This window comes from Dermacentor andersoni, chromosome 2 (assembly GCF_023375885.2).
Source record: "Dermacentor andersoni chromosome 2, qqDerAnde1_hic_scaffold, whole genome shotgun sequence".
In the NCBI taxonomy this organism is placed as follows: Eukaryota; Metazoa; Arthropoda; class Arachnida; order Ixodida; family Ixodidae; genus Dermacentor; species Dermacentor andersoni.
In genome coordinates this window covers 26,813,927-26,839,194 of record NC_092815.1, presented here as the reverse complement: position 1 = coordinate 26,839,194, position 25,268 = coordinate 26,813,927, and the positions used below count along the sequence as shown (strand labels likewise).

The following is a 25,268-nucleotide window of genomic DNA, read 5'->3' as shown; positions in this document are numbered from 1 at the left end:
CAGCATTACACATCTGACGCATCATCTCAAATGGTAAAAGAATCCACCACCTAGCAATCATCTAAACCGAAAGCACCCTGTCGTACAAATGCCACCCCTTCAAATGAACTTTCGTTTTCTGTCATTTTTACCAGCATATGCACTTTCTTTGCCGAAATAAGAGATGATATCTAATCTTGTTTCGTCATCCCCAAGTAATTTTTTGGTATTAACAGAGACTGAACATTTAGCTGACTTGCCAAACTTTAATCTACACTGGAACGACCACAAAGGATTCTGACGGGGAGGCGGTCTTATCACTGTGAGTCAGCTGACATGCTCTGTTATTAACATCGTGTCTGACCTAGAAATAGTATGGCTACCATGTCGCCCTACACCAAAAACAGTCAGACTAGATGCATGCTTGATCATGCTTTTGCTCCTCAATTGCTCGATTAGGATGTACGCTGTTGCCTCAAAAATAACCCCTTCCCACCTTTAATCTTTTTGCGCTCCTTGCCCTTTGTCATTAAGCATGACATCGAAGAGGCTTCATTAATGATGACATAAACTAGCAAACATCAAGTATAACTTCCTAATTTTGTATTGCACATCTGAGGCACCTATGACATACAAGGGGCTTTGCAAACAATTGCCAGAATTAAGTATAAGCATTATCGCAAGTCATTGCTCGAACATATTTCCTTCTCTCCCTTTCAGTCAGTGAAACTGGAGTCACTGCTGCCTCCCACGCCATTCGGCACTCTGGTGGCTCAAGAGAGTCGATCAGCTGTGGCAACTGAGGCTCCTGAGCAGTACAGGCTGGGACTCTCCGGCTTCCGGGAAGTGCACCAGGTTTGTAGTAGGCTTGACCTCATATGCTGGCACTCACCTCGTGAACCAGATTCACCAACCCAATATTTCATTAGAGGATCTTTTCTTTCTCCCTTGATGTCTATCTCCTCATGAAGCAATCTAGCTTACATAGATGGAATCCCCTGGGCAAGTTGCATGCTCACTTGATGTCCAAAAAAAGTTTTTAGTTTGTGTCTGTTGTGAGCACCCTACACCACCATTGTTTCTTGATGATCTTGAATATGCGAAAGAACACCAGACTTAGGCAGAGAAAGCGTACGTTAAGCGTGACATACTCTACTTGCATAAAGTCAAGTATGCTTATGACGAATCCGTCGGGAAGGTTGTGTGAGTTGTTTGACAAAGCCTAGAGAAAGGCATGTTGTTATTGTTCCTTATCATCAACTGCAGAAGCATCCTAAAACAAAACAGATGAATTTTTTAACTTGATTAACGTGAGTAAACCATCTGTGATGTTGGGCACTGAATCATGGTTGGATGGTAACGATAGAGATTGTGCTGCCTTCTCTAGCAACTACATTAGTTATAGAAAAGATAGAGACTGTCAAGGGGGTGGTGTGTTTATTCTTGTTGATCAAACAATACAGTCGCAGATGTTAAGTAAGTCAGATGATTCTACTGAGGCTGTCTGGGTACAACTTCGTTTGAAAAAGGGAAAATCGCTAACGATCTGTTCCTTTTACAGGCCTCCTGGCAGTAGCATACAGGTTTCGAATAAGCTAGTGGAAGATTTAGAAGTGGAGAAATTATGACTCCTTAGTGATTGGTGGTGATTCCAATTTACCCAAAATTAATTGGGTGCGAAATGCCACAATACCTAATGTGTGTGGAAGTAATGTATTAGACTTATTTTTTAGTAATTTGCCTGTGGATACGGAACCTGTGCTCCTCTTGCCAGGCATAAGTGACCATAACGCTGTTTTATGTAAACTGAAATTGGTGTACATTAAAGTCGCTAATAGCCCAGGTAGACGAATGTACACCTACCGAAATTGGCACTTGGCTCGTATTACGATGCATTTGAAACATTGTCAGAGTCACTGAATGTAGACGAAGCGAGGCGTTTACTTAAAAATAGGATTTTCGAGTTGCATGACCAATTTGTCCCATTATGGACAATGACGTGTAGATGTAAGCCGTGGTTCACAAGGGAAGTTCGTAGGGCACTGAATAAAAGAAATCGAGTATACATGGCGTACAGAAAGAAACCGACACCCCAGAAAAAGCAACAATTGCAACAAGCTTCAAATGATGCGAAGTCCACAATATAACATGCAGAAGGTATTTTTTATGCTTCTTTCATTTTAGTTTAAAAGGTAACCCTAGGGAATTCTGGCAATTTATCAAGGAATAGAAAATACGAAGTGTCAATTCCTGTGCTCGAACACAATGGGGCTCTTGTTCATGATAGCCTCGATAAGGCAGAATGTTTTAGCTCCTTCTTCAGTTCTGTTGTTACTGCGCGCGCAACGAACACTGACCTAATGTTTCACTATGGGCTTATCGGAGGGGAACCCAGGAACGACATCCTGTTCAACAGGAGAGGCATTCAACTACAATTTGAGTGTTTAAGTACCACTAGTGCCAGTGGTCTAAGTCCTTGACATGCAGAATATTGCTTGCAGACGGGAAGATTGCCAATGTTGTTCCCATTCCAAAGTGAGGACCTCGAAAATCTGTGTTTAATTATCGGCCGGTGTCCCTGACTAGTGTACTTTGCAAGATATTTGAGCATGTACTTTTTAGCAACATCATGAGCCACTTAAATTTGTTTTCCTTATTGATCCCTCAGCAACACTGATTTCAAAGTAGTTTTTCTTGTATTACTCAGCTTACAGGGGAATTAACACACGACTTCGCATCCACCCTTGACTAAGGGGGTTGTGTAAATTGTATCTCTTTAAATTTAAAAAAAGCTTTTGATGTAGTTCCCCACTCTTTGCAGCTGGAAAAATTGTCGTGGTACAACATAAACAAAACGGTTGTTGAATGCATAAAAGAATACTTAAATTGTAGGACACAACACGTATTCGTTGGTGGTAAACGGTCACATGGTGCTGATGTGTCATCAGAGCTGCCTCAAGGTTCGGTTTTGGGTCTGCTATTGTTTTTGTTATACATGAATGACATTGCCATTGGCATATCATCTTTTTTTTATCCGATTGTTTGCGGATGACTGCGTTTTGTATCGTGTTATGAGAGGTCCCGATGATTACAATGAACTACAGAAGGATTTAGACAAGTTTGCAGAGGGGTGTGATAAATGGGGCATGGGTATAGATCTTGATAAAACTGTGCAGATGTGCTTTTTGAGACAAAGGTCACCGCACCTATATACCGTATTTACTGGAATCTAGGCCAACTCTGATTCTAAGCCGCCCCCCCCCCCCCCCCCCCCCCAATGTCCGAAGCCAGACAAAAAAAAGAATAAAAAGCTTACCTCGAATGTAGGCTGAATGAAAAAAACTCCGTTTCATCAGCACAAAACCCAGCATTTTTATTGCGTAAGCGCACACTCCATAGGCACATACGTATAAAGTTTATTCGTCGTCATCGTCCGCAACATCGCTGTCCTCTTTGCTGCTGAATTCATCCCAGAGGGCATCATCCTCGCTTCCATCCATCGCGTTTGAAATACAACACTTTTTGAAAGCTCTAATGATTGTTTCATCTGGAATTTCATTCCACCCTGCGGCGATCCAGTTCGCCAGCTGGCAAAGCGAAGCACGCTTGATGCGCCCAGTTGGGGTGAGCTGATGTTCTTCCGACATAAGCCAGTCGGTATAGTGCTTGCAAAGCCTATCTTTAAAGGGCTTATTAATGGCGACGTCAAGCGGTTGGAGTTGGCTAGTCATGCCACCAGGGATTATGGCAATGTCTGTCCCAGCACGAGAAAGCGTGGTCTTCACGCTGTCAGTCAGATGGCCACAGTAGGAATCGAGGACTAAAAGTGACTGCTTGCACAACGCAGCCCCTGGATGGCGTTCCCAAACCATTTCAACCCAGTCCTCCATCAAGTCCAACACAACCAACCTTTGTCGTGAATGTGCACAACAACGTTTCTGTAGAACTTTTTGCCTGCTGGTAGAGCCTTGCGCTTTAATATTATGTAGGGGGGGAGTTTTCGTCCAGTGGTGCTGCAGCACAACATTACTGTCGTTCGCTGCTTTTCGTAGCCCGCCATCCTAAGTTTGACTTCCTTCGCACCCTTTTTGTTCACGGTGCGTGCCATTGGCATGTTAAACACTGGGGTCTGGTCGGCGTTTGCAATTTGCCCCAGTTGGTAGCCCTTTTCCTGCCGTTTGTCCATCACATAGCACTGAAATTTGACAAGCTTCTCCTCGAAGTCAGCGGGCAGCTTCTGACACACGGAGGTCCATCATCTCAGGCTGAACCCGGACCGTTTCATAAAGCATGTTGCCCAGCCGCTGCTTGCTTTAATATTGGCTCGTGCGACAACCTTAACGTTGGCAACTTCCCTGGCTTTCGCCTGGATAATCTCTGTTGTCACGGACATTCCTGCTTCCCTTTGTTCCGTGATAATCGGCGACAACTTCTTCCACCTCATGGTGTCAGCCCGTTTTTGGTCCAGTGAACGCCAAGCGGGTTGCTGCACAGCTGAACAGTTCGGTTCGTTGTTTGCGCCATTGTCGCACATTCTTTTCGTGCACGCCGAACTCGCGCTGTGCTTCCAGGTTTGAAGTTTTCTCCGCGGGCAAAATGACCTTTCGCTTAAAGGCCGCACTGTAGTGGCACTGCTTGGTTGGTGCCATCGCTTCTCAAGCACTGGTGGCCCAGGCGTGTCGCGAGCACGTGGTTAAGGCGCGACACTTCCAAAACTCAACCAACATGACTGCACTGAACGATCACTTTCAGAAAACTGCCAACTTCGTGCCCACGCCTCGCGGGAGGAAGAGAGAAGGGAATGTCAAAGTGCATGGCAATCGCCGGCACCATAATCACGTGACACAATCCACCCTTGCCAGCTAAATTCCCTATATAAGAAAAGTACCGCCATCTACTCTCTCCTCCGCCGTCTCCTCTCCTCGCCTGCACATGGCAGCCCGAGATCGGTGCATGGCGAGCCGTCATGCCGCTAACGCAGCCGGGCCTTTAGCGGTCAAACCATGGTACTTGAATCTAAGCCGACCTCCCCACTTTCGCACATTGTTTTCTTGAAAAAAACATCGACCTAGATTCGAGTAAATACCATTAACAGGACAAATCTTGGTGTGTACTTTACCCCTCAACTATGCTGGCACCGTCATGTTAACTATATAATTGCCAAAGCGTGTAGAGTCCTTGGTATGTTACATAGAAATGCGAAATGCTTTTCTGTAGAAACAAGGAACTTACTTTACAACTCTAACATAAAGGCAATAGTAGAATATGGTTGTACTACCAACTGGGACCTCTGGACTGTTACAGACATAATGAAACTAAACAGAGTACAAAGCTTAGCAGCCTGTTTCGTGGTTCAAAATTGTACTTGGTATTTCAGCACATCCCAAACAAAGGAAAACTTAGGCTGGAATACACTTCAAGATTGTAGAAAGACATTCAGATTAAAATTTTTGCACAATATATATCATTCTAAAACCGGCCTCAATTGTGATAGCTACATGAAGGCACCAGAGTAGACTTCTGCAAGGCGCGATCACCCACTTAAGATTAAAGAGTATAGATGTAGAACAGAGCTTTCTAAGACCTCTTTTTTTCCTAAGATGGTCAGTGAATGGAACAGGTTGCCTCGTGATGTTGTATCACTATCTTCAAATCATGCCTTTGCTTCAGCCTTGTGATTTGCATTTCCTTTCTGTACTTTGTGCTTGCGTCACCACAACTGCTTTGTTTTGCTTCGCACATGTACGATTATGCTCTGCTTATCTTTTTTTCTTTTTTTTTTCTGTCAGTGATTTGCCCTGAACTGTAATTTTTATCTTCATGTGTTCTATATTAACTGCTTTTGTCAATGATATATGTACCCCCCCCACTGTAATGCCAAACTGGCACTGTGGGTACTGTGATAAATAACTAAATAAATAAATATATGTTCAACTGTTGTGGTTAAGCTTTAGCAGATAGGATATGATGACTAAACTTAGAGGAAATGGTTATTTTGCTTAATCATTGCCTTTTTTTTTTTTTTTTTTTTTTTTTTTTGACACAGCTTCTGGAGGTGGCTTCTCATGCGTTGCCCCCGATGACAAGTCTTTATGAAAACTTGCTGTCCGCATTCCTCAGCAAAAAGGAACAACGGAAGAGGTAACTGAATCTTAAGTTTCTCTTCCTCGGGTACATGCCTAATGAAAGTATTCTTGCTTATAGGAAATCTGGAAGGGCATAAAACTGGAACTATCTGTTTGCTTTCATATTTCTATTGATATACCTCCATATGCAGTGTACTGTAGCTATGTCAAAGGGACTGACAACTGGCCAGAATGTGTTGTGAGAGGTTGATGGAAATGAAATGACCATGATTTATAGTTATAGAATCCAGCATGCTGTTCGGGATTTAAGTAGGAAATATAACTTTAAATTGGCAAAGAACGTAAAAAAAAACAGTAAGTAGCGAGGCCTGGTGGTGAAAGCTTGATAGTTCAAAATGAAGTCAAGAGATTACTGTACACAAGTCAATTGTCATTAAGTACAGTATAATTATTGCTTAAAATTGCAGTTAGCATATTATTAGACACTTGCACTTTATTCTATGCATATTAACGTAAAGAAAGTCCACGCTAACGAGCGCCACTCGCGTCATCCCACATGCATGGCAGCGCACATGCTGTTGTACGTGCACGAGTATAGCACGAGTTTGCAACTACCCAGAGCTTTATGATCTCCCTGTGATACAAGATGCCATCGACGAGTTGTGCCGTAAATGGGTGCGAATTTTGCCTTCGTGTTGGCACCTCTGTCACACTGTGCCGACGCCGAGCTCTCCACCGACCGTCAGCAGATTGTCAGCATCGGTAGAGGGTGACAGAAGCGCCGACATGAAGGAAAAAATGCTGTCGCCAACAGTCGGCAGACCGAAATCGATGTCGGGTTGGCCTAGTGTGAGGGAGCATTTACTAATCAGCATTCTCCAGGCGCGCTGCTTGTGGCAGGGACGGTGGTCTGTCGTGCAAGTCGGATTCGTCGCTTTCGTCCATCGAAGCATGACGTTCGGGTGCTGCTTCGTAAGGATCTAAATTCTGAGCACGCACGCGAGCTAAAATCCTTTGTTCCAGCTCGCTCAGGCCTTGGAGAGACATCAAAAATCAGAAGCGCATGCTTGGTTACAGCAACACGAACAGCGTATCACGTGTAAAAGCGTCGTTTCGTTTTCGATGCGCTTGGTTTCATTTTTAGTCAAATATTAAAGTAGTTGGACAAGAAACCGCAAACACATGTAGCTATTATAGCATAAATACTTCATCACTTTGGAAAACATGAATCGCAGGAACATCAACTTGATAAACAATATAGTAATACTTTCTCACACCTACAGCCGCACTTGTCGTCTGCCTCCCATTAGTGCCGGCCTATAATCGCTATCGCGCTCACCTATCACAGTTTCCAGTATGCTTCTAGTGAACGACTTCATCCTCACTGCAGATTGGAAAATTCTGATAAAAAAATTTTCTACGGCATTTTCCGCGTTACTGCTTCGTGATTAGACGCTCTGGCCATTAAACTTTCCATTGCACTAAAAAAAGTTGGTACCATGAAAATTGGTTGTCAGTCCCTTTGGGTGTTCCATAGGAACTGCATGTCTATCTCGAAGTGTGCTTGTTGTGTACCCTTCCTATAGCTAGGGCTCAGTATCTTCATTCAGCTTGAACTGAAAAGGGTACAAAGAATATTTCTTTGGAATTTGGATTTAACCGAAAGGAGTCATTGAAGGCAAATTTACTAGGTGGTTAGAACGTTGATCGGCGTACAGCTGTGAACATGTGCATGCACTTCAATGCAAGGAGCCTGGTGAGATCAAGGTCAAGCTGTATCGTCATATCATTGTGCCCTTGCTAGATTGCTTTTCAAAAACTGTGTTCTTATGTTGGATGCGACAGCATTGAAGAGCAGAATCGGCGGTAGTTTCAGCAGTAGTTTTCATCGTGCTTCAGCTCCACAAAAATAGTCAACCAAATAGTAACAGAAAAAAACCTGAAATGCTTGATGCAAAAATTTGTGCCTGAGAAACATTTGGTGCAACCTCATCGAAACAAATAAATACTTTTAAAAAGCAAAAGAAGTGTCGCATTGGGAAAATAAAAACCAAAAATGCTGAATACTACTTACAGCTAGGATAAATGGTGGCAAATGCCTGATGGCATATAAATCTGCTTCAAAACTGTACTCACACCAACGAGTGTAAATTCATGCAGAAGAGGACTCTTTACCCCTTATACTACACAGTCCTTTGATCATTCTTGCCATAATACTAACACAATTGTAACATTATCTAAGTATTGACGTGGTAGTTCTGCGGAAACCCGCAAGGTGGAGAGAAGTAATTAATAAAGGGAAAATCAGACATCCACCCGTTCGTAGCAATTGCTACAAAGGAAACCCATACGAGTTCCTCAAAAGAAAAGCCTCAGAGTTGAAAAATAATTTGTCCTGGTCCGGGACTCGAACACGGGACCACCGCCTTTCCGGGGCAGCCGCTCTACCATCTGAGCTAACCAGGCGGCTAGCAGGTGGCAGGGCGAAGTCAAATTTGTCGACAACACAAAGCAAAGGCATGTGATTGACGTAGTAGTTCTGCGGGGATTGACGAGTCCCAGACCAGTACGAATTTTTCTTCAACTCTGAGGCTTTTCTTTCGAGGAACCCTTATGGGTTTCCTTTGTAGCAATTGCTACGAACGGGTGGATGTCTGATTTTCCCTTTATTCATTACTTCTCTCCACCTTGCGGGTTTCCGCAGAACTACTATGTCAATCACTTGCCTGTGCTTCGTGTTGTCGACAAATTCGACTTCGCCCTGCCATCTGCTAGCCACCTGGCTAGCTCAGATGGTAGAGCGGCTGCCCCAGAAAGGCGGTGGTTCCGGGTTCGAGTCCCGGACCAGGACGAATTTTTCTTCAACTCTGAGGCTTTTCTTTCGAGGAACCCGTATGGGTTTCCATTGTAGCAATTGCTACGAACGGGTGGATGTCTGGTTTTCCCTTTATTAATTATCTAACTATGGTTAACCAGGGCAATGAATGTTTTCAACGTCGCAGGACACGCAGTCTACTACAACCTGTAGAGTTGTAGTAGATTACAACGTGCACATTCTGTCAGTAAAGTGATCTGGAAGGCAATAATTGCTGTTTTGCACAAAATTACATTTGAGACTGAGGTATATTCGTATCTTTTGTGCTTACTTTTGCAGGTTTGCAGAGAAACATAGTGAAGGAACTGGTTCTGATGATGCCATGAGCCAGGATGAGTCTGACTCAGATGTGGACATGGATGTAGATCAAGAACCCGAAAAGCACAAAGTTGTAGATGCAGACAAGGTGTCGCCTACACACGAGAGCTTACTAGACAGCATCAAACTGGCTAAAGTGAAGAATTTTAGCTGGTTGACTAAAGAGAGCTAGCACTGCATAAGACATAACAAATCATCTCTAGGCTTTCACATTGTCATTATTCATCTATTAAAGTGTATTTATCATTTTTGTGCTGTGGTTGCTGTTTCGTTTTTTGCATCATGTGGTTTCCCTACCTTTGAACGTTGTTTGACAAACTTCCTCCAGCTCATAGGCAGAAGCCATATTCCATGCATGCAATATGAATAGGCTCTATACTAGATGCTTTCAGCGTGAATTTATTCCATAATACAAAGATTGAGGCCTCGTAGCATTTCACTGTTGTGCAGTACTACTATTCTTTGTTGAAGCACAATGTCAAATACTATGTCCTTTGAGGTACAATGAATCATCAGCAAGAAGTTTATATTGTCAATGGCAGTGGGTCACTTAGAGATATTATGATGACAGCTGTTTGGCTCCCTGTTTCACTAGGGTGGGTCCGGAATTGGCAGAATCTTTTCCAGTACATTTAATGTGTACCATGTGATCTCAGAAACAGACATGCAAAACATTTTCTATTGCAGATAATGCCATTCTCACGTCAGCTGGGTTGCTCAAATTGGTGGACATTGTATGAAAAATTGCGATATGACATTAGCTACTTGGCAGTTTTTATTAATTGTGTGGCCATTTATTGTGCCCTTCTTCATCATGCGTGTAGGGGCATCATCATAATGGACTGTGCCGAGGGTCCTTCGCCGCATCTCTCGGGCTCAATAAAGATCGGCGCTTACTGTGACATCATAAATGGTGGAGGTGCTTCTTGATCCCACGTCCTCTGCATGCCTGGCCTACTTCCCGTAGATTTGTTCAGGTCACCACTTGTGCTCACTGTCCGCCAGCTTGCCGCAGGATGAGCAGCCTGACGCTTCTGTTCTAACCATCTCGACACTGCAAGTGGCACCTTCTCTGATCATGAGTGGCCACCAGCGTGGTCCCCATCTGTTCGCTGGTCTTTGCAGTGAAGATGTTTAGAATTGGTTGGACGATTATGAAGGCATAAGCTCTGCTAATCAAGCTCCTCGAGCTGCGTCATGTCTCATTCTATCTGACGGGTGTGGCGAAGACCTGGTTTTTCAACCATGAGATTGATTTCTCTAATTAGACCACCTTCAAGCAGCAGCTTCGACAAGTATTTGGAACGCTGGCGGTTCGCTCCATCCTTGTGAAGAAAACTCTTGATGCTCGCAAAACACTCCAGTGAGTCCTACACATCGTACATTGAGGATGTGCTTACACTCTGTCGCCATGTCAATGATGCTATGGCCGAGTCGGACAGGGTACGTCATATTAAAGGGATACTAAAGGCAAATACTAATTCAAGCTAAAGTGATAGATTAGTGATCGAGAATCTCTAAGGCGTCAATATTATCGCTATCAGAGCCTTAATAATCGAGAAATTGAGCTAAATGCAGGGACATGATTAGAGACTTCCCCGGGACATTCAAGCACTTGCCTGATGACGAAAGCATTCCTCAGTTAAATTCTGTCACTAGTACTCTACTACTCGTTGCAAAAGCCATCCTCGTATTGTATTATAAAATGAAATAAAATGCTGCTTGTCCAGTTCCATTTCATGTTTAGAAAAAATAACTCATTCAAATTACCATTGAAAACAACGCGGGCGGTCGAAAGGTTTCGTTTTCACTCGACCATGACTCGACTCTGTACCGCCCACGCTTTCTCGTTTCAGTACTTTCCTGATCGCATAACGCTGTGCCGGTTTTGCTGGCTCGCGAGACTCGTACAAACTGCAAGCAGCAAAGAATTAAACTTCCATGTGATGTCGCGGGTGGCCCGAACGGTCTATGCCACTTCACTAGTACACTGTAACTTTACGAAAAAGCAGCTGCAGCGGCGAATCCGCGCCTCTGTCTTGGCTCGGTGCTGCCATCTGTCGGGCGCCGTTTTACTCACCAAAGGCAGCAGAGAGCGGTGATGGCGTATGCAATGTTGCCACTCCCCCGGTTAGGTGGCGGGAGATTTGAATTCCGAAAAAGGTATCTGGACATTTCAGATACAGTTTTCTCGTAAACTAAGTCTTGGCACGAAACAAGCATTGCGAGGTTTCTGGAAAGGTATTTTAAGAGTTCAAAGTTAACTTAGTATTTGCCTTTAGTGTCCCTTTAAAGGTAATGGGACTGTGGCCTTCAACACGCTCCCCATGAAGAATCTGGCTACCATTGCTGACGTCGTCTTGACGGGCCAGTGCCTCAACGAGCCCGAGTCCGGACGCTTGCAGCCGGACTGCGAACACCGTTTTATGGCTGACCCTGACCTGTGTGTAGCAATTCGCGTGATTATCCGCGAGTAACTTCAATCACTTAGGTTTTCATCTGCGTTGGTCCTTCCTCATCAGCCTTCTGGTGCAGCGTTGTGTGACGTCATAAAGGAGGAACTCGTGTCCATGACTTGCTCTGCGCATGTGGACCCTTCTCCTCCTCGCCTCCTACCAACATACGGCCAGGTTGTTACCCCGCCTCCAACCGGCATCCGTTCAACGTTGCCTCAATCCACATATGCGCAGGTTGGTGTGACACCTCCAGCCAATGCCCCTCAACACCACTTGAGCCTTCGTCACCCCGCCTGACCGCACTAACTCCCAGTGCATCGAGCTTCCCCTACTACCCGCCTTGGCGACCATCTCCTCCTATCTGCTGTTACTGTGGTTATTGTGGCCATATATCACGCTTTTGCCACAATCGCCAACAAGATGAGCGTCGCGATGCGTATTCTGGTGGGGCCTCTTCTCAAAGCCGGCGTTATGCGTCCCCTCCGCGCGGTTCCACATCTCCACGTGCAACGACCGAGACGCAGAACGGTTATCGCAGCACCAGACGCCGCTCACCTTCGCCCTTCCACTGCTCCTATTCACCGCTCCGGCCTGCCTCGTTAACCTCTGACCGTCGCCCGGAAAATTGAGTAATCCAGTTTTCGGAGGAAAAACTGCATTTACCAACAGGATTACAATTCCTCCAGCGTGCTCTTGTAATATGATGTCTGTGTTTGTTGAGGGTGTGCAAGTTGAAGCTTTGGTGGACACCGGCTCGACTTTATGCATGCTGATTTGTGTAGGCATCTCATCTCAGGAAAGTTACGATGCCTTACGATGGACCACTGCTGGTTGCGGCTCAAGGGGACAGTACCGTACGTCACCGGCCGTATCACATGTCTAGCCGAGCGCAATATTATTGAGAAAGACATCACCGACATGCTGCAACATGAGATAATCTGCCCCTCTGCTAGCCCTTGGTCGTCTCCCATCATTTTGATCTGAAAGAAAGATGGCGCTGTGCGATTTTGTGTCTATTACCAAGTGCTCAACAAGATCACGTGCAAGGGTGCATACCCATGCCTCGAATCGACGATGCCCTCAATTCTCTGCAAGGTGCCGAGTACTTCTCCAGTCTATAGATCTGCGTTCAGGTTACTGGCAAATTCCGATGCACGAAGACGACAAAGAAAAAAAACTACATTTACAACCTCAGATGGCCTCTATGAGTTCGTCATGCCCTTCGGCCTCTGCAATGCTCCTGAAACCTTTGAGCACATGACTGATGCCGTTCTGTGTGGCCTGAAAGGGAAGACATGCTTGTGCTATCAGGACAATATCGTTATTTTTTCATCGACATTTTCCCAGCACCTGCAACATCTGGACGAGGTTCTCGCATGCCTCGCTATCGCTGGTCTTCAGCTCAACACCAAAAAGTGTCCTTTTGCAAGCAAGAGGATCAAGGTACGTGTTAGGTCGCACTGTGAGCAAGGATGGTATTCGACCTGATCCCAACAAAATTTTTCGCTACCTGCTTCCTACAGCCGCATTAATCAATGATTTCACAATCACCTCCAGTGCGCAATCACTGACATTTCCTCAATGGCGATTTTGTCCTTCGCTGCTCTTGACCATCTCATTTCGGACGACCATGAATCATTTTCGACTCAACAACTCGCCCATTCGTACTGCTGGTAACACTGGTTGCCTGTACTTCCTCGCTGCCTTTGTGCTCGTGTCCTTCAGGCCTTTCATGACGATTTTTCTACTGGCTACCTTGGCATCCAGAAAACTTACGACCGCACAACAAGTCGCTTCTACTGTCCTGGCCTGTCTACCAGCGTGGTGAAATACGTCGCTTCCTGCTCCATGTGTCAGCGTCGAAAGCAGCCAACATCAGCTCCTGCCGGGCAGCTACTATCGGTCTCATGTCCTGCAGAACTATTCGAGGTTGTTGGCATCGATCTCTATGGGCCACTTCCCATGACTCCCGCCGGTAGTCTATGGATAGTTGCAGCCGTCCACGTCCATCTCACACGCTATGCCGAAACAGCTTATTTCAATTCTGCATCTGCTTCCGAAGTTGCTTTCTGTCTTTAAGTCATAATCGTGTATCACGGCGCTTTTCATGTCCTTCAGAACGACCACAGAAAGACATTTCTTTCAGAACTGGTAGGTTAAGTGCTCCAGAGCCTCTGGCACAACTCACAAGACTACTTCAAGTTACCATCCTCAGACCAACGGCCTGACGGAGCGGTTTCATCGTACGCAGTCTGACATGATAGCCGCCTATATTCAACCAGATCACAGAAAGTGGGACGCAGTTTGGCCATTCGTCACCTTCGCGTATAGCACCGCTGTTCAACGCACAAGCGGTTACTCACCATTCTACCTTGTTTATGGCCGTTCACCCAGTTCCTTTCTCTGTGTTTCATTTTTCTCTGCTCCTGTCAGTCCATCTCCATCTTCCTGCGAATAATGTTTCCCACCTTGACCATTGTCGCCAGCGTGCCCGCTTCAACACCGAAGCCAGACAACAGGATCGCAAGGATCATATTATGACGCATCTCATCGCGTAGTTTTCTACCAGCCCGGCGCCTCGCAAAATTTTTGCACATGCGGCGCCTCAGCGAGAGAGCGCTGAACTGTTTGTTCATCAGCTGTTGATCACCTGGAATTTCCTCGCCTATTTTTATTTGTGTTGAAAGCGAGTGTTAGATTGTGTAATTGGTTATGTAATAGGCGTAATATGTCAGCATTCAAAGCGACAATGGATTCGAATGAAATGTTGAAACAGTAATACCGGTGTCGCACGGCCACTTTCGATCGTGATATAGCCCGATTCGGATCGAAATTCTCGACCGCGATTGGCTCCCTTACGCAGATTGAGCAATGAAGCCAATCGCGATCGAGAAATTTGATCCGTATCGAGCTCAATCGCGATGAAAAGAGCGCTTGTGGCGCCAGTGTTGCTCGCACAATGTAAATTGACTGTTTGATGCACCATGCATATGTGTTATGCATATGTAGAAAATGTTTACTATGCAAATGTTTGAAAGACAATGAATGTAATGCAGGTTTGAAGGTAATGAAATTGCAAAGTCAAAATCAAAACCAATATTCGTCCTTGGTAGCGCAGGCTCTTGATACTAATTGATACTATCTCTTAGTATTTCTTGCATCATTTCTTGTCACGCTTGTTTTTGTCACGTTTCTGTAGTGGTCACGTGGTTGCGGTACAGTTCCGATTTTATTAGTTCATTAGGCAGTCAAGCTAGGTCAAGCCTGGCCAAACCAGTTTCTACGGTGGCGATGATCGTTGCGCTGCTGCCAGATGCTGCCAGTTGTATAGGTGTTCTGTGCTGCCAGTGTCAATGCCTCCTTGCTAGTGTTGCTGTTGTGTACTTACTGTTGTAACGATGGGAAGCTCTGAAATCGATTTTAGTAGTGAATCAGCTCCGCTATTTTCATGCTACCGCTTGCTTTAGTTGATTTACAGCTACCACCTTAATTAAGTGTTCTTTTAAGATTGTTGAAAGACAAACCGTTCAGATGCCGTGTTGCCTTTGATTCGAGTGTGAAGGAAGAAAGATGTTTCATCCTGTTCGTGGTGGTACACGCGGTGGCGCCGATCAGTTTAACTGGGAAGACGTCAAGGAAGATAAATACCGGGAAAACTATCTGGGTAAGCAGAGCGCATGCGGTATGGTACGGCCGGTTGGCCTCTCGTTCCGCGCGCTCTCGCTGGCATTTGCTTGCCAATGGCCCAGGAAAGTGCAGATTTCATATGAAGCAAATAAAAGCCGATGAGTTTTCCGACTACCGGTGTTGTAGGCACAGTACAATCGCCAAGCGCCAGAATAATAATACAGAAGGTACCAGACTGGATTATGTGCAGCCCACGAGTCATTGCGGCTTATGCTCTACTACCAATTTCTTTGCATCGCACCCATTGCATGCACCTTTCAGCGCTCTAGACGGAAGTGTTAGAAGAGTGGACGACTGTAAGCTGTACGACTCGTACACTTTGCACGTATCCTTGGTTCGTGAAACGTGTTGGCGTCGTAAATAGCTGCGTTTATTAATGTGGTTAGCATTCTTTACCTGCATTAAGTACTTTTAAGTTTTACCTGTCCTCTTGCACTGTCGTGATGTCGTCGTGGTCGTTTCTTTAACTGGATATATGCTAGGACATGCATGACTAAAGCCCCTCCATAATGCGGCAGTAGACGCCATGAAGGGGCGTTATGCATGACATGAAAGAATAAGATGCATTCATAATATGAACTACATGACATTAATATCATGCCATGCCATAAACATAAACGTTGAAGCACGCGGGAGAAGCCGAGCTGTATGCATGCCTCATATATAACGCGTTACGCCGTTGGCAATACGCTATGTCGCTACATTACCTCAATGATAAGCGCATTAACATTGATAGTCATCGTGAGATCCATTCTGTTGGCTTTTTATTATCGGTATTGACAGGCGCAGTCACTCCGTTCATTGTATTCATGTAATCGTGCCCTTTCAATAAACAGGGCACTCACTTCGGGCGCCGGTGGGACGATGGCAGAAAGGCAAGGACCTGACGTGGTATGCCAAGGAGAAGCAACAGGCTGCTTCAACATCAAGACAAAATGAGGTGGCAGCTGCCAAGAAAGCCGAAGAGGAAGCCATGCTGGCAGCATTGTGAGTCTCTTGTTGCTTGGTAAACTGCAGATATCGGTTTTGGGCACTGAACTAGCACTCTGCCATGTGAGTGATTAGTTAGTTGATTGAGTTAAGAAACAGCTGTGCTATTTGAGATGCCCAAGTGGCAGGGCTAGGGGGTATTAACTCTGTATTAACCTTGACCACCTGGCGCTCCTTAATGGGTGCCTAAGTTAGACAGGCATATTCGTGTTCCTCTTCTGAATGTTGCTGCTGCTACCAAGAATCAAATGCATCAATTTGTGGTCTACCCCCTTGACATGTTTGTTACAAAATCAGGTGTCTCTGTGTTTAATGTATGTGATTTCAAATCCAACAGGGGCTTCGCCACACCAGCAAAACCGACACATCAGCCACTAAGCAAAGCGGTAAGAATTTTGTAGCACATTCTACTGATTCCTTAAGAGGAAGTTTAGCCCGGGGCCTCCTATCCAAATACATAGTAAAGGAGAAATTGTTTTTCTTGGCAACCACTGCCTCAAATTTTATGAGATTTGGTACATTTAAAAGAAGTTAAAACCTAGTGACTGTCGTTTGTGAATTCTTTGTTTAGATTGTCCATTATATATCAAAAAATTTACAATACTTGTAAATTTTCAGGAAACGAAACTACCTAGTTTACAACTGTAACTCGGCAATGAAAATTGATATCACAATTCTCTAAATTGCACCTAATAGTACATCTAAAGCGGACAAAAAGGATGTATTATATGTGGCTCTCAAACAGATCACTAAAGTGTGAATAGAACTTTTGCAAAACCCTTGTAAACAATGTAGCAAATTCACATAAGACATACATTCACATATCAAATTTGTCCACTTTGGATGCTCTAATGGATGCAGTTTCCAGAACTGCAATATGTGTTATAGCTATAGAGCTACGAATTTGTAAACTCGGTACTTCTGTTTTTTTTTTTTTTTTAATATACCGATTTTTGAAAATTCCATTATGAAAATTCCATTAAAATAATTCAAGCCCTAAATCGAAATTCCGCTACCAACAGTCGCTAGAATTGAACTTTCTCTCTCAGATGCAACAAATTTCTTTAAAATTGGCCCAGTGGTTGTCCCACAAGAAATTGGCCCACAAGAAAAGTGTTTCAGCATTTTGCATGTATTTGAATAGGTGGCACCAGAGTGGGGCCTGAGCTAAAGCTTCCTCTTAAGTGTGAAGGCTGTGCCACTGTATATAATGTTTTTTTAAAGTTTTAAGAATTAAAATGAAAGAACACTTGTTGTGTGGTGCCTTCAGCTTATTTACATGCATATTTATTTTCTTCAAGTTCACAGAAATTACATAGAATAAAAGGTTTTGCATCCTTTAACAGTGTAATATTACGCAAATCTAGTTTGTTTAGACAGTGTGTGAAAGATACATTTGGTTTAACTTTTTTCAAAAAATAGAGCTTCTTGGCCTCACGTTAATGTTAATATTCTGTGGCACTGATTGCAAATGTGATGCAATGATTTCATCAAAACTGCCAGTTCTTTCTTGACATTTTGCATAATCTTGGTGTCACTGATGTGGCAAGTTTTCTCCATCGCTGGATACATGAGTCTTTTATGATATGGAGAGGTCCCTTTACCAAGTCATAATTTTAATCTTCCTTCATGAGACATTTAGGTGTGCACAAAGTTATTTTTGCGTAGTATTCTTGTATGCTCAGCACATTTTTTTTTTTACAAAATGTGTGTGTAAACACAAATTTTCGCCTTTTGTTTATTTTAAATGCATGGAGGCAGACAAGGCTTGTGTTTATTTTAATGCATGCAAGTGTCACATGTTACTGTAAAAATTATGCCTTTCAACCTGGTCTGCATAAACCTACAACACATGTAGAGCAACTGCAACTCTTAGTTTGAATACTACTTGTTTGAGAAAGCAGATTGTGATGGTTAGCAGGACTTGAACACTTGTATTGTTTACATAAACTGTTGTGAACTGTGAGGTACTCACTGACACAGCTGTTCAAATCACACATATGTGGGTCTGCCACAATACACTGGCTTTAATTGACTGTTGCTGTTTGGCAAGTCAGCGTGCCATTCTAAGATTTAAGCTACAGGTCACAAGAAAAGTTTTGCTCTTTATATTTCACTTCTTCAGGAGGTGACTGAGGCACTGCGTAGAGGTGATGACAGCAGAGATGAGGGAGATGCTGACCGGGTCTCGGGCGTGGGCACCAATGCAAGGTATGCATTTTTAATTTCCTCTACTTAACTGCCACGTGGCTTGTGTGTGTAAGCTTGGCCCCTTTACATTGGCTTTAAGACCTAGTATGCATGGCTGATTGGGTAGGCATAGAATGAAATAATGCATTTGAGAATAGGTCTGCATGCTGCTGGTTGATTTTAGTAAAAATGTGTGACAATTCCAGGCTGGTGCAATGTTAAGATTACTTTATTCTATTCCTTTTTTTTTTTTTTTCATTCACCACTCACAGCTTGCCAATCCTCATTCTAATGTAGGCGGAGTGCAACTCGGGCCACTGACAAAGCACAAAAATGAAAATAATTGGAATAAAATCATTCCAGTATACTGGCATTGATCTCCCTCTACTAGAAACCTCGTAGAGGTTCCCATTTATTTCATTTCCTTATCTTTATTTCACATTTTATTTCACTGAAGTAACAGCATCTTTGTTGTTTCTTGCCTCAATCAATGTAAACCTTGATTAGCAGCTGGGTGCTTGAAACTGGAGTGGAAATGTGTGTTTTCCCAGAGGTGACTTCTGTACTCGTGGAAAGCGGCCAGCCGAAGGTGTGGAGTTCATTTCCCATGCAGCCACCACTCAGGATAGTCGCCAGGCAGAGAAAGAAGAGAGCTCCAGCAAGAAGCACAAGTCGGAACACAAGTCGGTAACTCTTTTGCATGCTTGGGAGTGTGCCTGACCTGTGGGGCTTTGAGCAAATAACTGCTGTACAGTAATACAGTAGGAAGTGCTTTATGGTTCGAGTAAAAGTTGCAACATCATATGTGCATGTTTGTATGGCTCTAAACTGCATAAGATGACATTGTCTTTTCTGTTAATACTATTGAGCTATTGTGCACAGGTGTACCACACACCTTTCTTATTGTAGCCACTTTCTTCTTGGAATGCCTTTTTCTACAGCTCAACTTGATAATGTTTTGTTGTTCAGGAATAAACAACAGTTATTTTTTCCCTAAAATTAGGAATCTTGCATTTTAGAACTTCATAAGCATTCTTTGAAATTTGTTTCAGAATATTGGTCAGGCAAAACATTTATGGTATAACCTCAGTTATGGGATACCAACAGGCCCTAACCTACGCTCTTTCAAGTTACATTTATAGTAGTTTACCTGCCAATACATATAGACCTTTTCTTTTTCCCCAGGAAGGAGAAGAAATCCAAGAAACACAAGAAAGAAAAACATAAGAAGAAACACAAACACCGAAGCCGGCGGTCTCCCAGTTAATGCCCAGCACTCACATGTAAGGATAATGTTACCAACTTTATGCCTCAGTGCCGAACACATGGTTTGTGCTGTGTAGTTTTTCGTATCTGCAAATACAACTAAGAAAAGGGGACAATGGTGGTATCTTTTGGGATGCCACCGTCGCTGTCGTCTGAAATGTGCGAGGAATAAACGTGTTTGAACCACGTGTACCCGGCTTCAGTGCTCTCACTTTTTTTTTCCCCATTGCATAAAGATAAATAGGCGCCTTACATATGTCTGTGCCGCGAGATGTGCTCACTTTTTTTTCCCCATTGCATAAAGATAAATAGGCGCCTTACGTCTGTCTGTGCCGCGAGATGTGCGTGCTCGGCTTGTTCGTTTCTGATGCAACAAAATGATAACGATGAGAGCTCAGTCTCCCACGTCATTTTTGCGTCATCTGTGCGTCGCCGCACGCGGTAGCAGACGATACGCCCCTCCTGTACTACTGCGCATGTGCGGTCGTGTTAGACGCATGCGCAGTGTGCGCAAGTGCGGCGTGGCTGGTTCTGCCGCCAGCCAGTGGGTGACCTTCCTTGCATTACTCCGAAGGCAGCGGCAGCGAGTTAACCTTGCGAGGTAAGTTACCGCTTCAGAGGCGTTCTGAATTTTTGTTTTATTTATCTACAAACCGTTAAGCGATGAACACAGTCCGTAATTATGTTTAATCGCGCTAGTCGGCTAGCATAAATACCCTTGCTTTTCGTCCCCGGCGCTGGAAGGTCAGTGATAGGCCTAACGAATGAATGAAAAATGTGCTTTCCCGGAAGATAGCTTGCGTCAGATTGTACCGCACCACTTTCACGCGTTAACCGGTGCTCGTTCCAGGTCTCAGATAGTCCAAGCAGTGCGCTCTGTGCAGCCGTTAGTTGCCTTCGAGCGACCTTCGGTTGTTTTGCGTGTGACTTTTTTAGCATATTTCTCTTGCGCACAAGGTGACCGTGACTGGCCCGTAGGAAACGGGTCGCGTTCCCATTGTAAGTGCTTTCGCCGCCGGTTAAGTAGGGCTGTACTTTCTAGCAACATCACGCCTCGTGCAGGCAGTAAACTTTGCTATTGGCGTCTGCACGCTTTCGTCTACAACCCTGTACTACTGCCGGTGCCCCCGGCTTTTAAAGAACGTGGCGTATGCTTTGACCTGTGATCTTCTTCATTCTCTTTTATTGAGCTCATTTATTAGTCTTTTATTTTTCCGGGCGACGCGTCAGTTCGTCCGCTTCCATATCGTTTTGTAATTGAAGTCAGCACTGCCGCAGAGCGAAGGCACGATAACTAGCCTTTCCGGAGAGCTGCTTCTCCACGGTGCTCCTGTGTATTGCTAGCCGGCAAGACTCGCCGTATTAATCCATAAAACAAGAACTTTATTCAGTGGCAAATGTTGTAGCGCTAACATAGGAGTGCAGCCAAGCGACTATGACCTGAATCGGACTGGAAACCTGTTTGCACTGTTCAGATTCCGAGTCCAAATTCACATGCCTTAGTGATCACCTTATTAAAACATCGTGAATTTTTTTGAAATAGTCTGAAATAGCATTGGTAATTGGTTGGTTATACGTGATTTACGCTCGACCTCTGGGACGTCATTGATGGGCGAGCCTTCATGTCATGGAGTTCATTTAAAATATCTGTCCTCACCTTTGCAGTGTGGTTTCCTCTCTCTAAGTACAGACGTATGCTACGTGGGTCTTATTTCAGGCCATGGGCGATATCCCTAAGGGTGACCCCGAGAAGGGCAAGAAGGTATTTGTGCAGCGGTGTGCACAGTGCCACACAGTTGAAGCTGGCGGCAAGCACAAGACAGGCCCCAACCTGCATGGTCTCATTGGGCGCAAGACAGGTCAATCTCCAGGCTTCAGCTATACAGATGCCAACAAGAGCAAAGGTGATCACCTTTTCTTCTGATCAGCACTCTGTAACTGTGGAGCTGCTTTTAGGCTAACGCCAGTAGTTTATTGTGTTCTATTTACATTTGAAGTTCCGTTATCACATTTGGGTTCAACATACTTTTCCTGTGCATGAATAGTATTGCAACACTAGTTCACTTTAAACTGGGGCCGCGTTCACCACTGCACATTTTTGGTGATATCACTTTCAATGTATGCTGATTGACTAAGCCAAAGGGCAGAACTTGCACTTGTGAAAGATTGTGCCAGGTACCACAGAATACCACACAAACTATTTCTCAAAGACGAACCCTGCTCCTTTTTAACCATTAAGCAGCTTTAGCATCCTGTCTGTTATCACCAGGTTTAATCGAAATGAATGTAAAAGAAATGTCCTTGTAAAACAAATGTCCACACTGCAAGCATGGGACAACTGGGCCCTTTTATTATTCTATTCCAAAGCATTAATGTCAACTTTTCAGCAAAGATTTAGTCTTGTGCGTTCACTTTCTTTGATGACTCAGCTCTTTGCAAGCATATTTTTTTACGCAGTACCCCGAGAATTCCTCAAAAGTGCATTGTTTCATATCGGGGTACCTTTGGCATGACGCTCAAGATGAAAGCAATCATTGATCAACGACCTTGAACAGAAGTATAATGGAATATGTTCACAAGTGCAGCTGTAAATAGATAAGATAAAAGCACACCATAGTTCCTGGTTGGCTGGGTGCTGCAGACATTACATGCACTGTGCAATATCTATCCCTGTACTATGCATCTTGCTTGTAGTTGCAAAAGAGGAGCCATAGGAGTAAAAAATTTCATGTTGGTGAAAGCTGTCTTAGGGCCCTGTGTAATTTTATTGGTGCCCTATGTTGAACATAGGTGATCCTTCCCCAAGTACATCCGCTGTGGTGGTGTAGCTGCTATGGCACTGCACTGCACTGTTAAGCACAAGGTCTAAAGGTCAAATCCCAGCCATGGTGGCCACATATTCAGTAGGGCATAATGCAGAAATGACTATACCATGCATTGGGTGCATGTCGAACGACCCCAGGTGGTCAAAATTAGCCCATATCCCCCACTGTGACATGCCTCATAATCAGATTGTGGGTTTAGCACGTACCTACATGTCGATTTTTTTTTTCTATGTATTGGTAAAGACAGTAAACATTTCCAAACTTTAGCAGCAAGGGCATTGCTTCTTTCATTTTGGACAAACAAAAAGTAATTATCAGGTTTCAGACAAATTTTTCTGTTAGTGGGTGGCACATCATTTTATTTCTGTGTAGGCAATGGCCCTTGGTTTTGGTGCCCAGGCTGTTCGCTTTGATTATAATTCACCTGTGTTGCCTGCTGTCTTTATAGCACAAAATAAATAGTAAAATTGCTTATACTATGTCCTCAGCGCGAGATGAGACTAAGTGATGGCTTAATTTTCGTTATTTTTTGCTGTAAGATCAGCAAGTAATGTAACACGTGCAAATTAAAAAGGAAACAGGCAGCCTGGGCAACTGCCATGTTAATCACTCTCAGTGACTGCCGGAAGCCGTTCTGGTAAACTTGTTAGAGCCCCGTAAATTTTGCACATGCACATTCATGGCAACTGCTAATGGTAGGGAAGTACTGCTATGCTAAATCTCTCCATTACACTTTGCTGTGTGCCTATGTATCTTTTTAGTGCTCAATTTTCAGCACCAGAATGGTACTTGTACTGAGCAGGACTTGTAAAAATAGGCTGGTTTGCAACTGCTAACATTTGTAAAAGAAAAGCAGTGTCTCAGTGCAGTAAAACCTCGTAACTACAATCTCGTTATGTACAATTTCTCAGCACCAACATTCGCGATCGATAACATTAATAATGACCCAATACAGTTAGTTTTCTTTTAATGGGCCCATGCGTCCGCGGAAAACATTCTTTTGGCACCAGCATTCGCCGCATCGCCAAGCCGTGATCGCATGATAAGCTTTCCAGCTGCTAGATCCCATGTAAACAAGAACGGGCATGAGGTGTGCGGTATTGAGAATAGTAGCTGCCCGCTACAGCAGCTTGCCCGCAATACTCGCCCGTCGATTTCATGTGAAAACGCTGGCATGCACTGTTTCCTTTCCTGGTACCAGTCAAATCCTCCCTGGTCGTCACATGCCATATTCACAGCTATAGCTGCCAACCCTATTGCGATACACATTTTCACTTGTCTGTTTCACAGTGCATGGGGTGTAGCGCTGTTGGAAAGGTACTGCAGGCTTTTAATATGCAATAACCCTAATGTCGCCGCTGTTGCTCCTTGCTGCAGGTGGCACAATGTAAGCCATGAAAACGACAATGCGTGTCTTGCGCCGCACAAGCCTTACCAGCTAGGCGCACATCGGTGTCTTGTGCTGTATTGACACCACGCTTCACATTACATAGATGTCAACTGCAGTTGAGTTGGTTAAATGTTTTAGCTGCTTGGGATCGTGTTCTATTACAAAACGTATGAATGACATTCTACTGTATAAACCTTGCAGTTGCATACTTCAAGAAGTTTTGTTACAGTGTTGCTGAAACCAAGACAGTACTAAGTGTGGTGTATATGACCTGCTCAGATATTTTTTTGTGCAGAAATGCATTTTTCACCAACTTACCATGTTTTTTGTTCTAAAAAGGTGAAGGATAGTGATCAGCAACCTTTCAACTTCATAACTTGTGGCACAAATAGGTCATCCCATTGACCATCTTCTGGTTTATGCATTTTAATGTTCCACATGCCAGCTGGAGTATGCCAGCAAACACCAAATTATTTGGAGTTGTAGTTCAGTGCATTGTAGTACTTGTCCATTTGCATGAAAGCAGTGCCATAGTTACATTTTTGAACTGCCATCCTTGCAAGTCTAGACCACCCTTAATTCATTGGTGTAATAGAACATCTGTAACCGACATTACTGATTGCTCTGCACTCTACAACAGGTTGCAATGTTTAAATGAGGCTGCACAGTAGCATATGCTGTCCTTTATTTACCCAGGTAAAAGTGATTGGCTTTTGATGGAAAGGGTGTTCAAATCTTAGAAATTAATGTTGGTACTCCAGTGCCCTTTCTCATAACCCAGATGTGGATTTGTATGAAACACTAATCAGCATTTTATCATTGTTTCTGTAGGGATCACCTGGAACAAGGACACGCTGTTCATCTACTTGGAGGACCCAAAAAAGTACATTCCGGGCACCAAGATGGTCTTCGCTGGCCTCAAGAAAGTGCAAGATCGAGCTGACTTGATATCCTACCTGGAGCAGGCCACAAAGTAGAAGCAATGCATTGGAAACACCGGTGACAAGCTTGGGGCACTGCCGCCTCCACTCCTAACCATTGCCATACCCAAGAGTAAATTATCACCATTTTCCATCTGTTGTTGAGGGGCAGTGTCTCTTGCTGCAAGGACAAGTTAGAAGCTGTTACAGGGCCCACGCTGCCACTACAGTAATAAATGTTTGCAGTTTTACCACTGTTACTGACAGATGGAGCCTTGTCTTTCGT

General features: G+C 44.1%; 3 protein-coding genes across 7 annotated transcripts in view; all 3 read left to right on the top strand.

Moving 5' to 3' along the window:
- The window catches only part of l(2)05287 (WD repeat-containing protein l(2)05287), a 70,433-nt gene extending 60,925 nt beyond the window's left edge, over window positions 1-9,508 (top strand). For both annotated transcript variants that reach the window (XM_050189652.3, XM_055077324.2), the window contains exons 17-19: window positions 700-834; window positions 6,026-6,120; window positions 9,220-9,508. In XM_050189652.3, coding sequence (XP_050045609.1) covers window positions 700-834; window positions 6,026-6,120; window positions 9,220-9,430 — 441 coding nt within the window. In that variant the 3' untranslated portion in view covers window positions 9,431-9,508. The remainder of the gene's footprint in view (window positions 1-699; window positions 835-6,025; window positions 6,121-9,219) is intronic.
- Window positions 9,509-14,994: 5,486 nt separating this feature from the next.
- On the top strand, window positions 14,995-20,037 carry LOC126542546 (multiple myeloma tumor-associated protein 2-like). Of its 3 annotated transcripts, none has more exons than XM_055077326.2 (6): window positions 14,995-15,378; window positions 16,238-16,388; window positions 16,729-16,777; window positions 18,517-18,602; window positions 19,133-19,268; window positions 19,767-20,037. In XM_055077326.2, the coding sequence occupies exons 1-6, from the start codon at window positions 15,285-15,287 to the stop codon at window positions 19,806-19,808; spliced, it is 558 nt and encodes a 185-aa protein (XP_054933301.1). In that variant the 5' UTR covers window positions 14,995-15,284; the 3' UTR covers window positions 19,809-20,037. The 3 variants fall into 3 exon arrangements, with proteins under 3 accessions (XP_054933301.1, XP_050045628.1, XP_054933302.1); XM_050189671.3 differs by having other exon boundaries at window positions 14,999-15,378; window positions 19,133-19,264; XM_055077327.2 differs by lacking the exon at window positions 14,995-15,378 and adding an exon at window positions 15,905-16,142 and having other exon boundaries at window positions 19,133-19,264.
- Window positions 20,038-20,337: 300 nt separating this feature from the next.
- LOC126542550 (cytochrome c) lies at window positions 20,338-25,248 on the top strand. 2 transcript variants are annotated; one of them, XM_050189676.3, is made up of 3 exons: window positions 20,338-20,448; window positions 21,565-21,751; window positions 24,894-25,248. In XM_050189676.3, exons 2-3 carry the CDS (start codon window positions 21,568-21,570, stop codon window positions 25,037-25,039), a joined length of 330 nt encoding a protein of 109 aa, XP_050045633.1. In that variant the 5' UTR covers window positions 20,338-20,448; window positions 21,565-21,567; the 3' UTR covers window positions 25,040-25,248. The 2 variants fall into 2 exon arrangements, with proteins under 2 accessions (XP_050045633.1, XP_054933303.1); XM_055077328.2 differs by lacking the exon at window positions 20,338-20,448 and adding an exon at window positions 20,822-20,846.
- The last annotated feature ends 20 nt before the right edge of the window (window positions 25,249-25,268 follow it).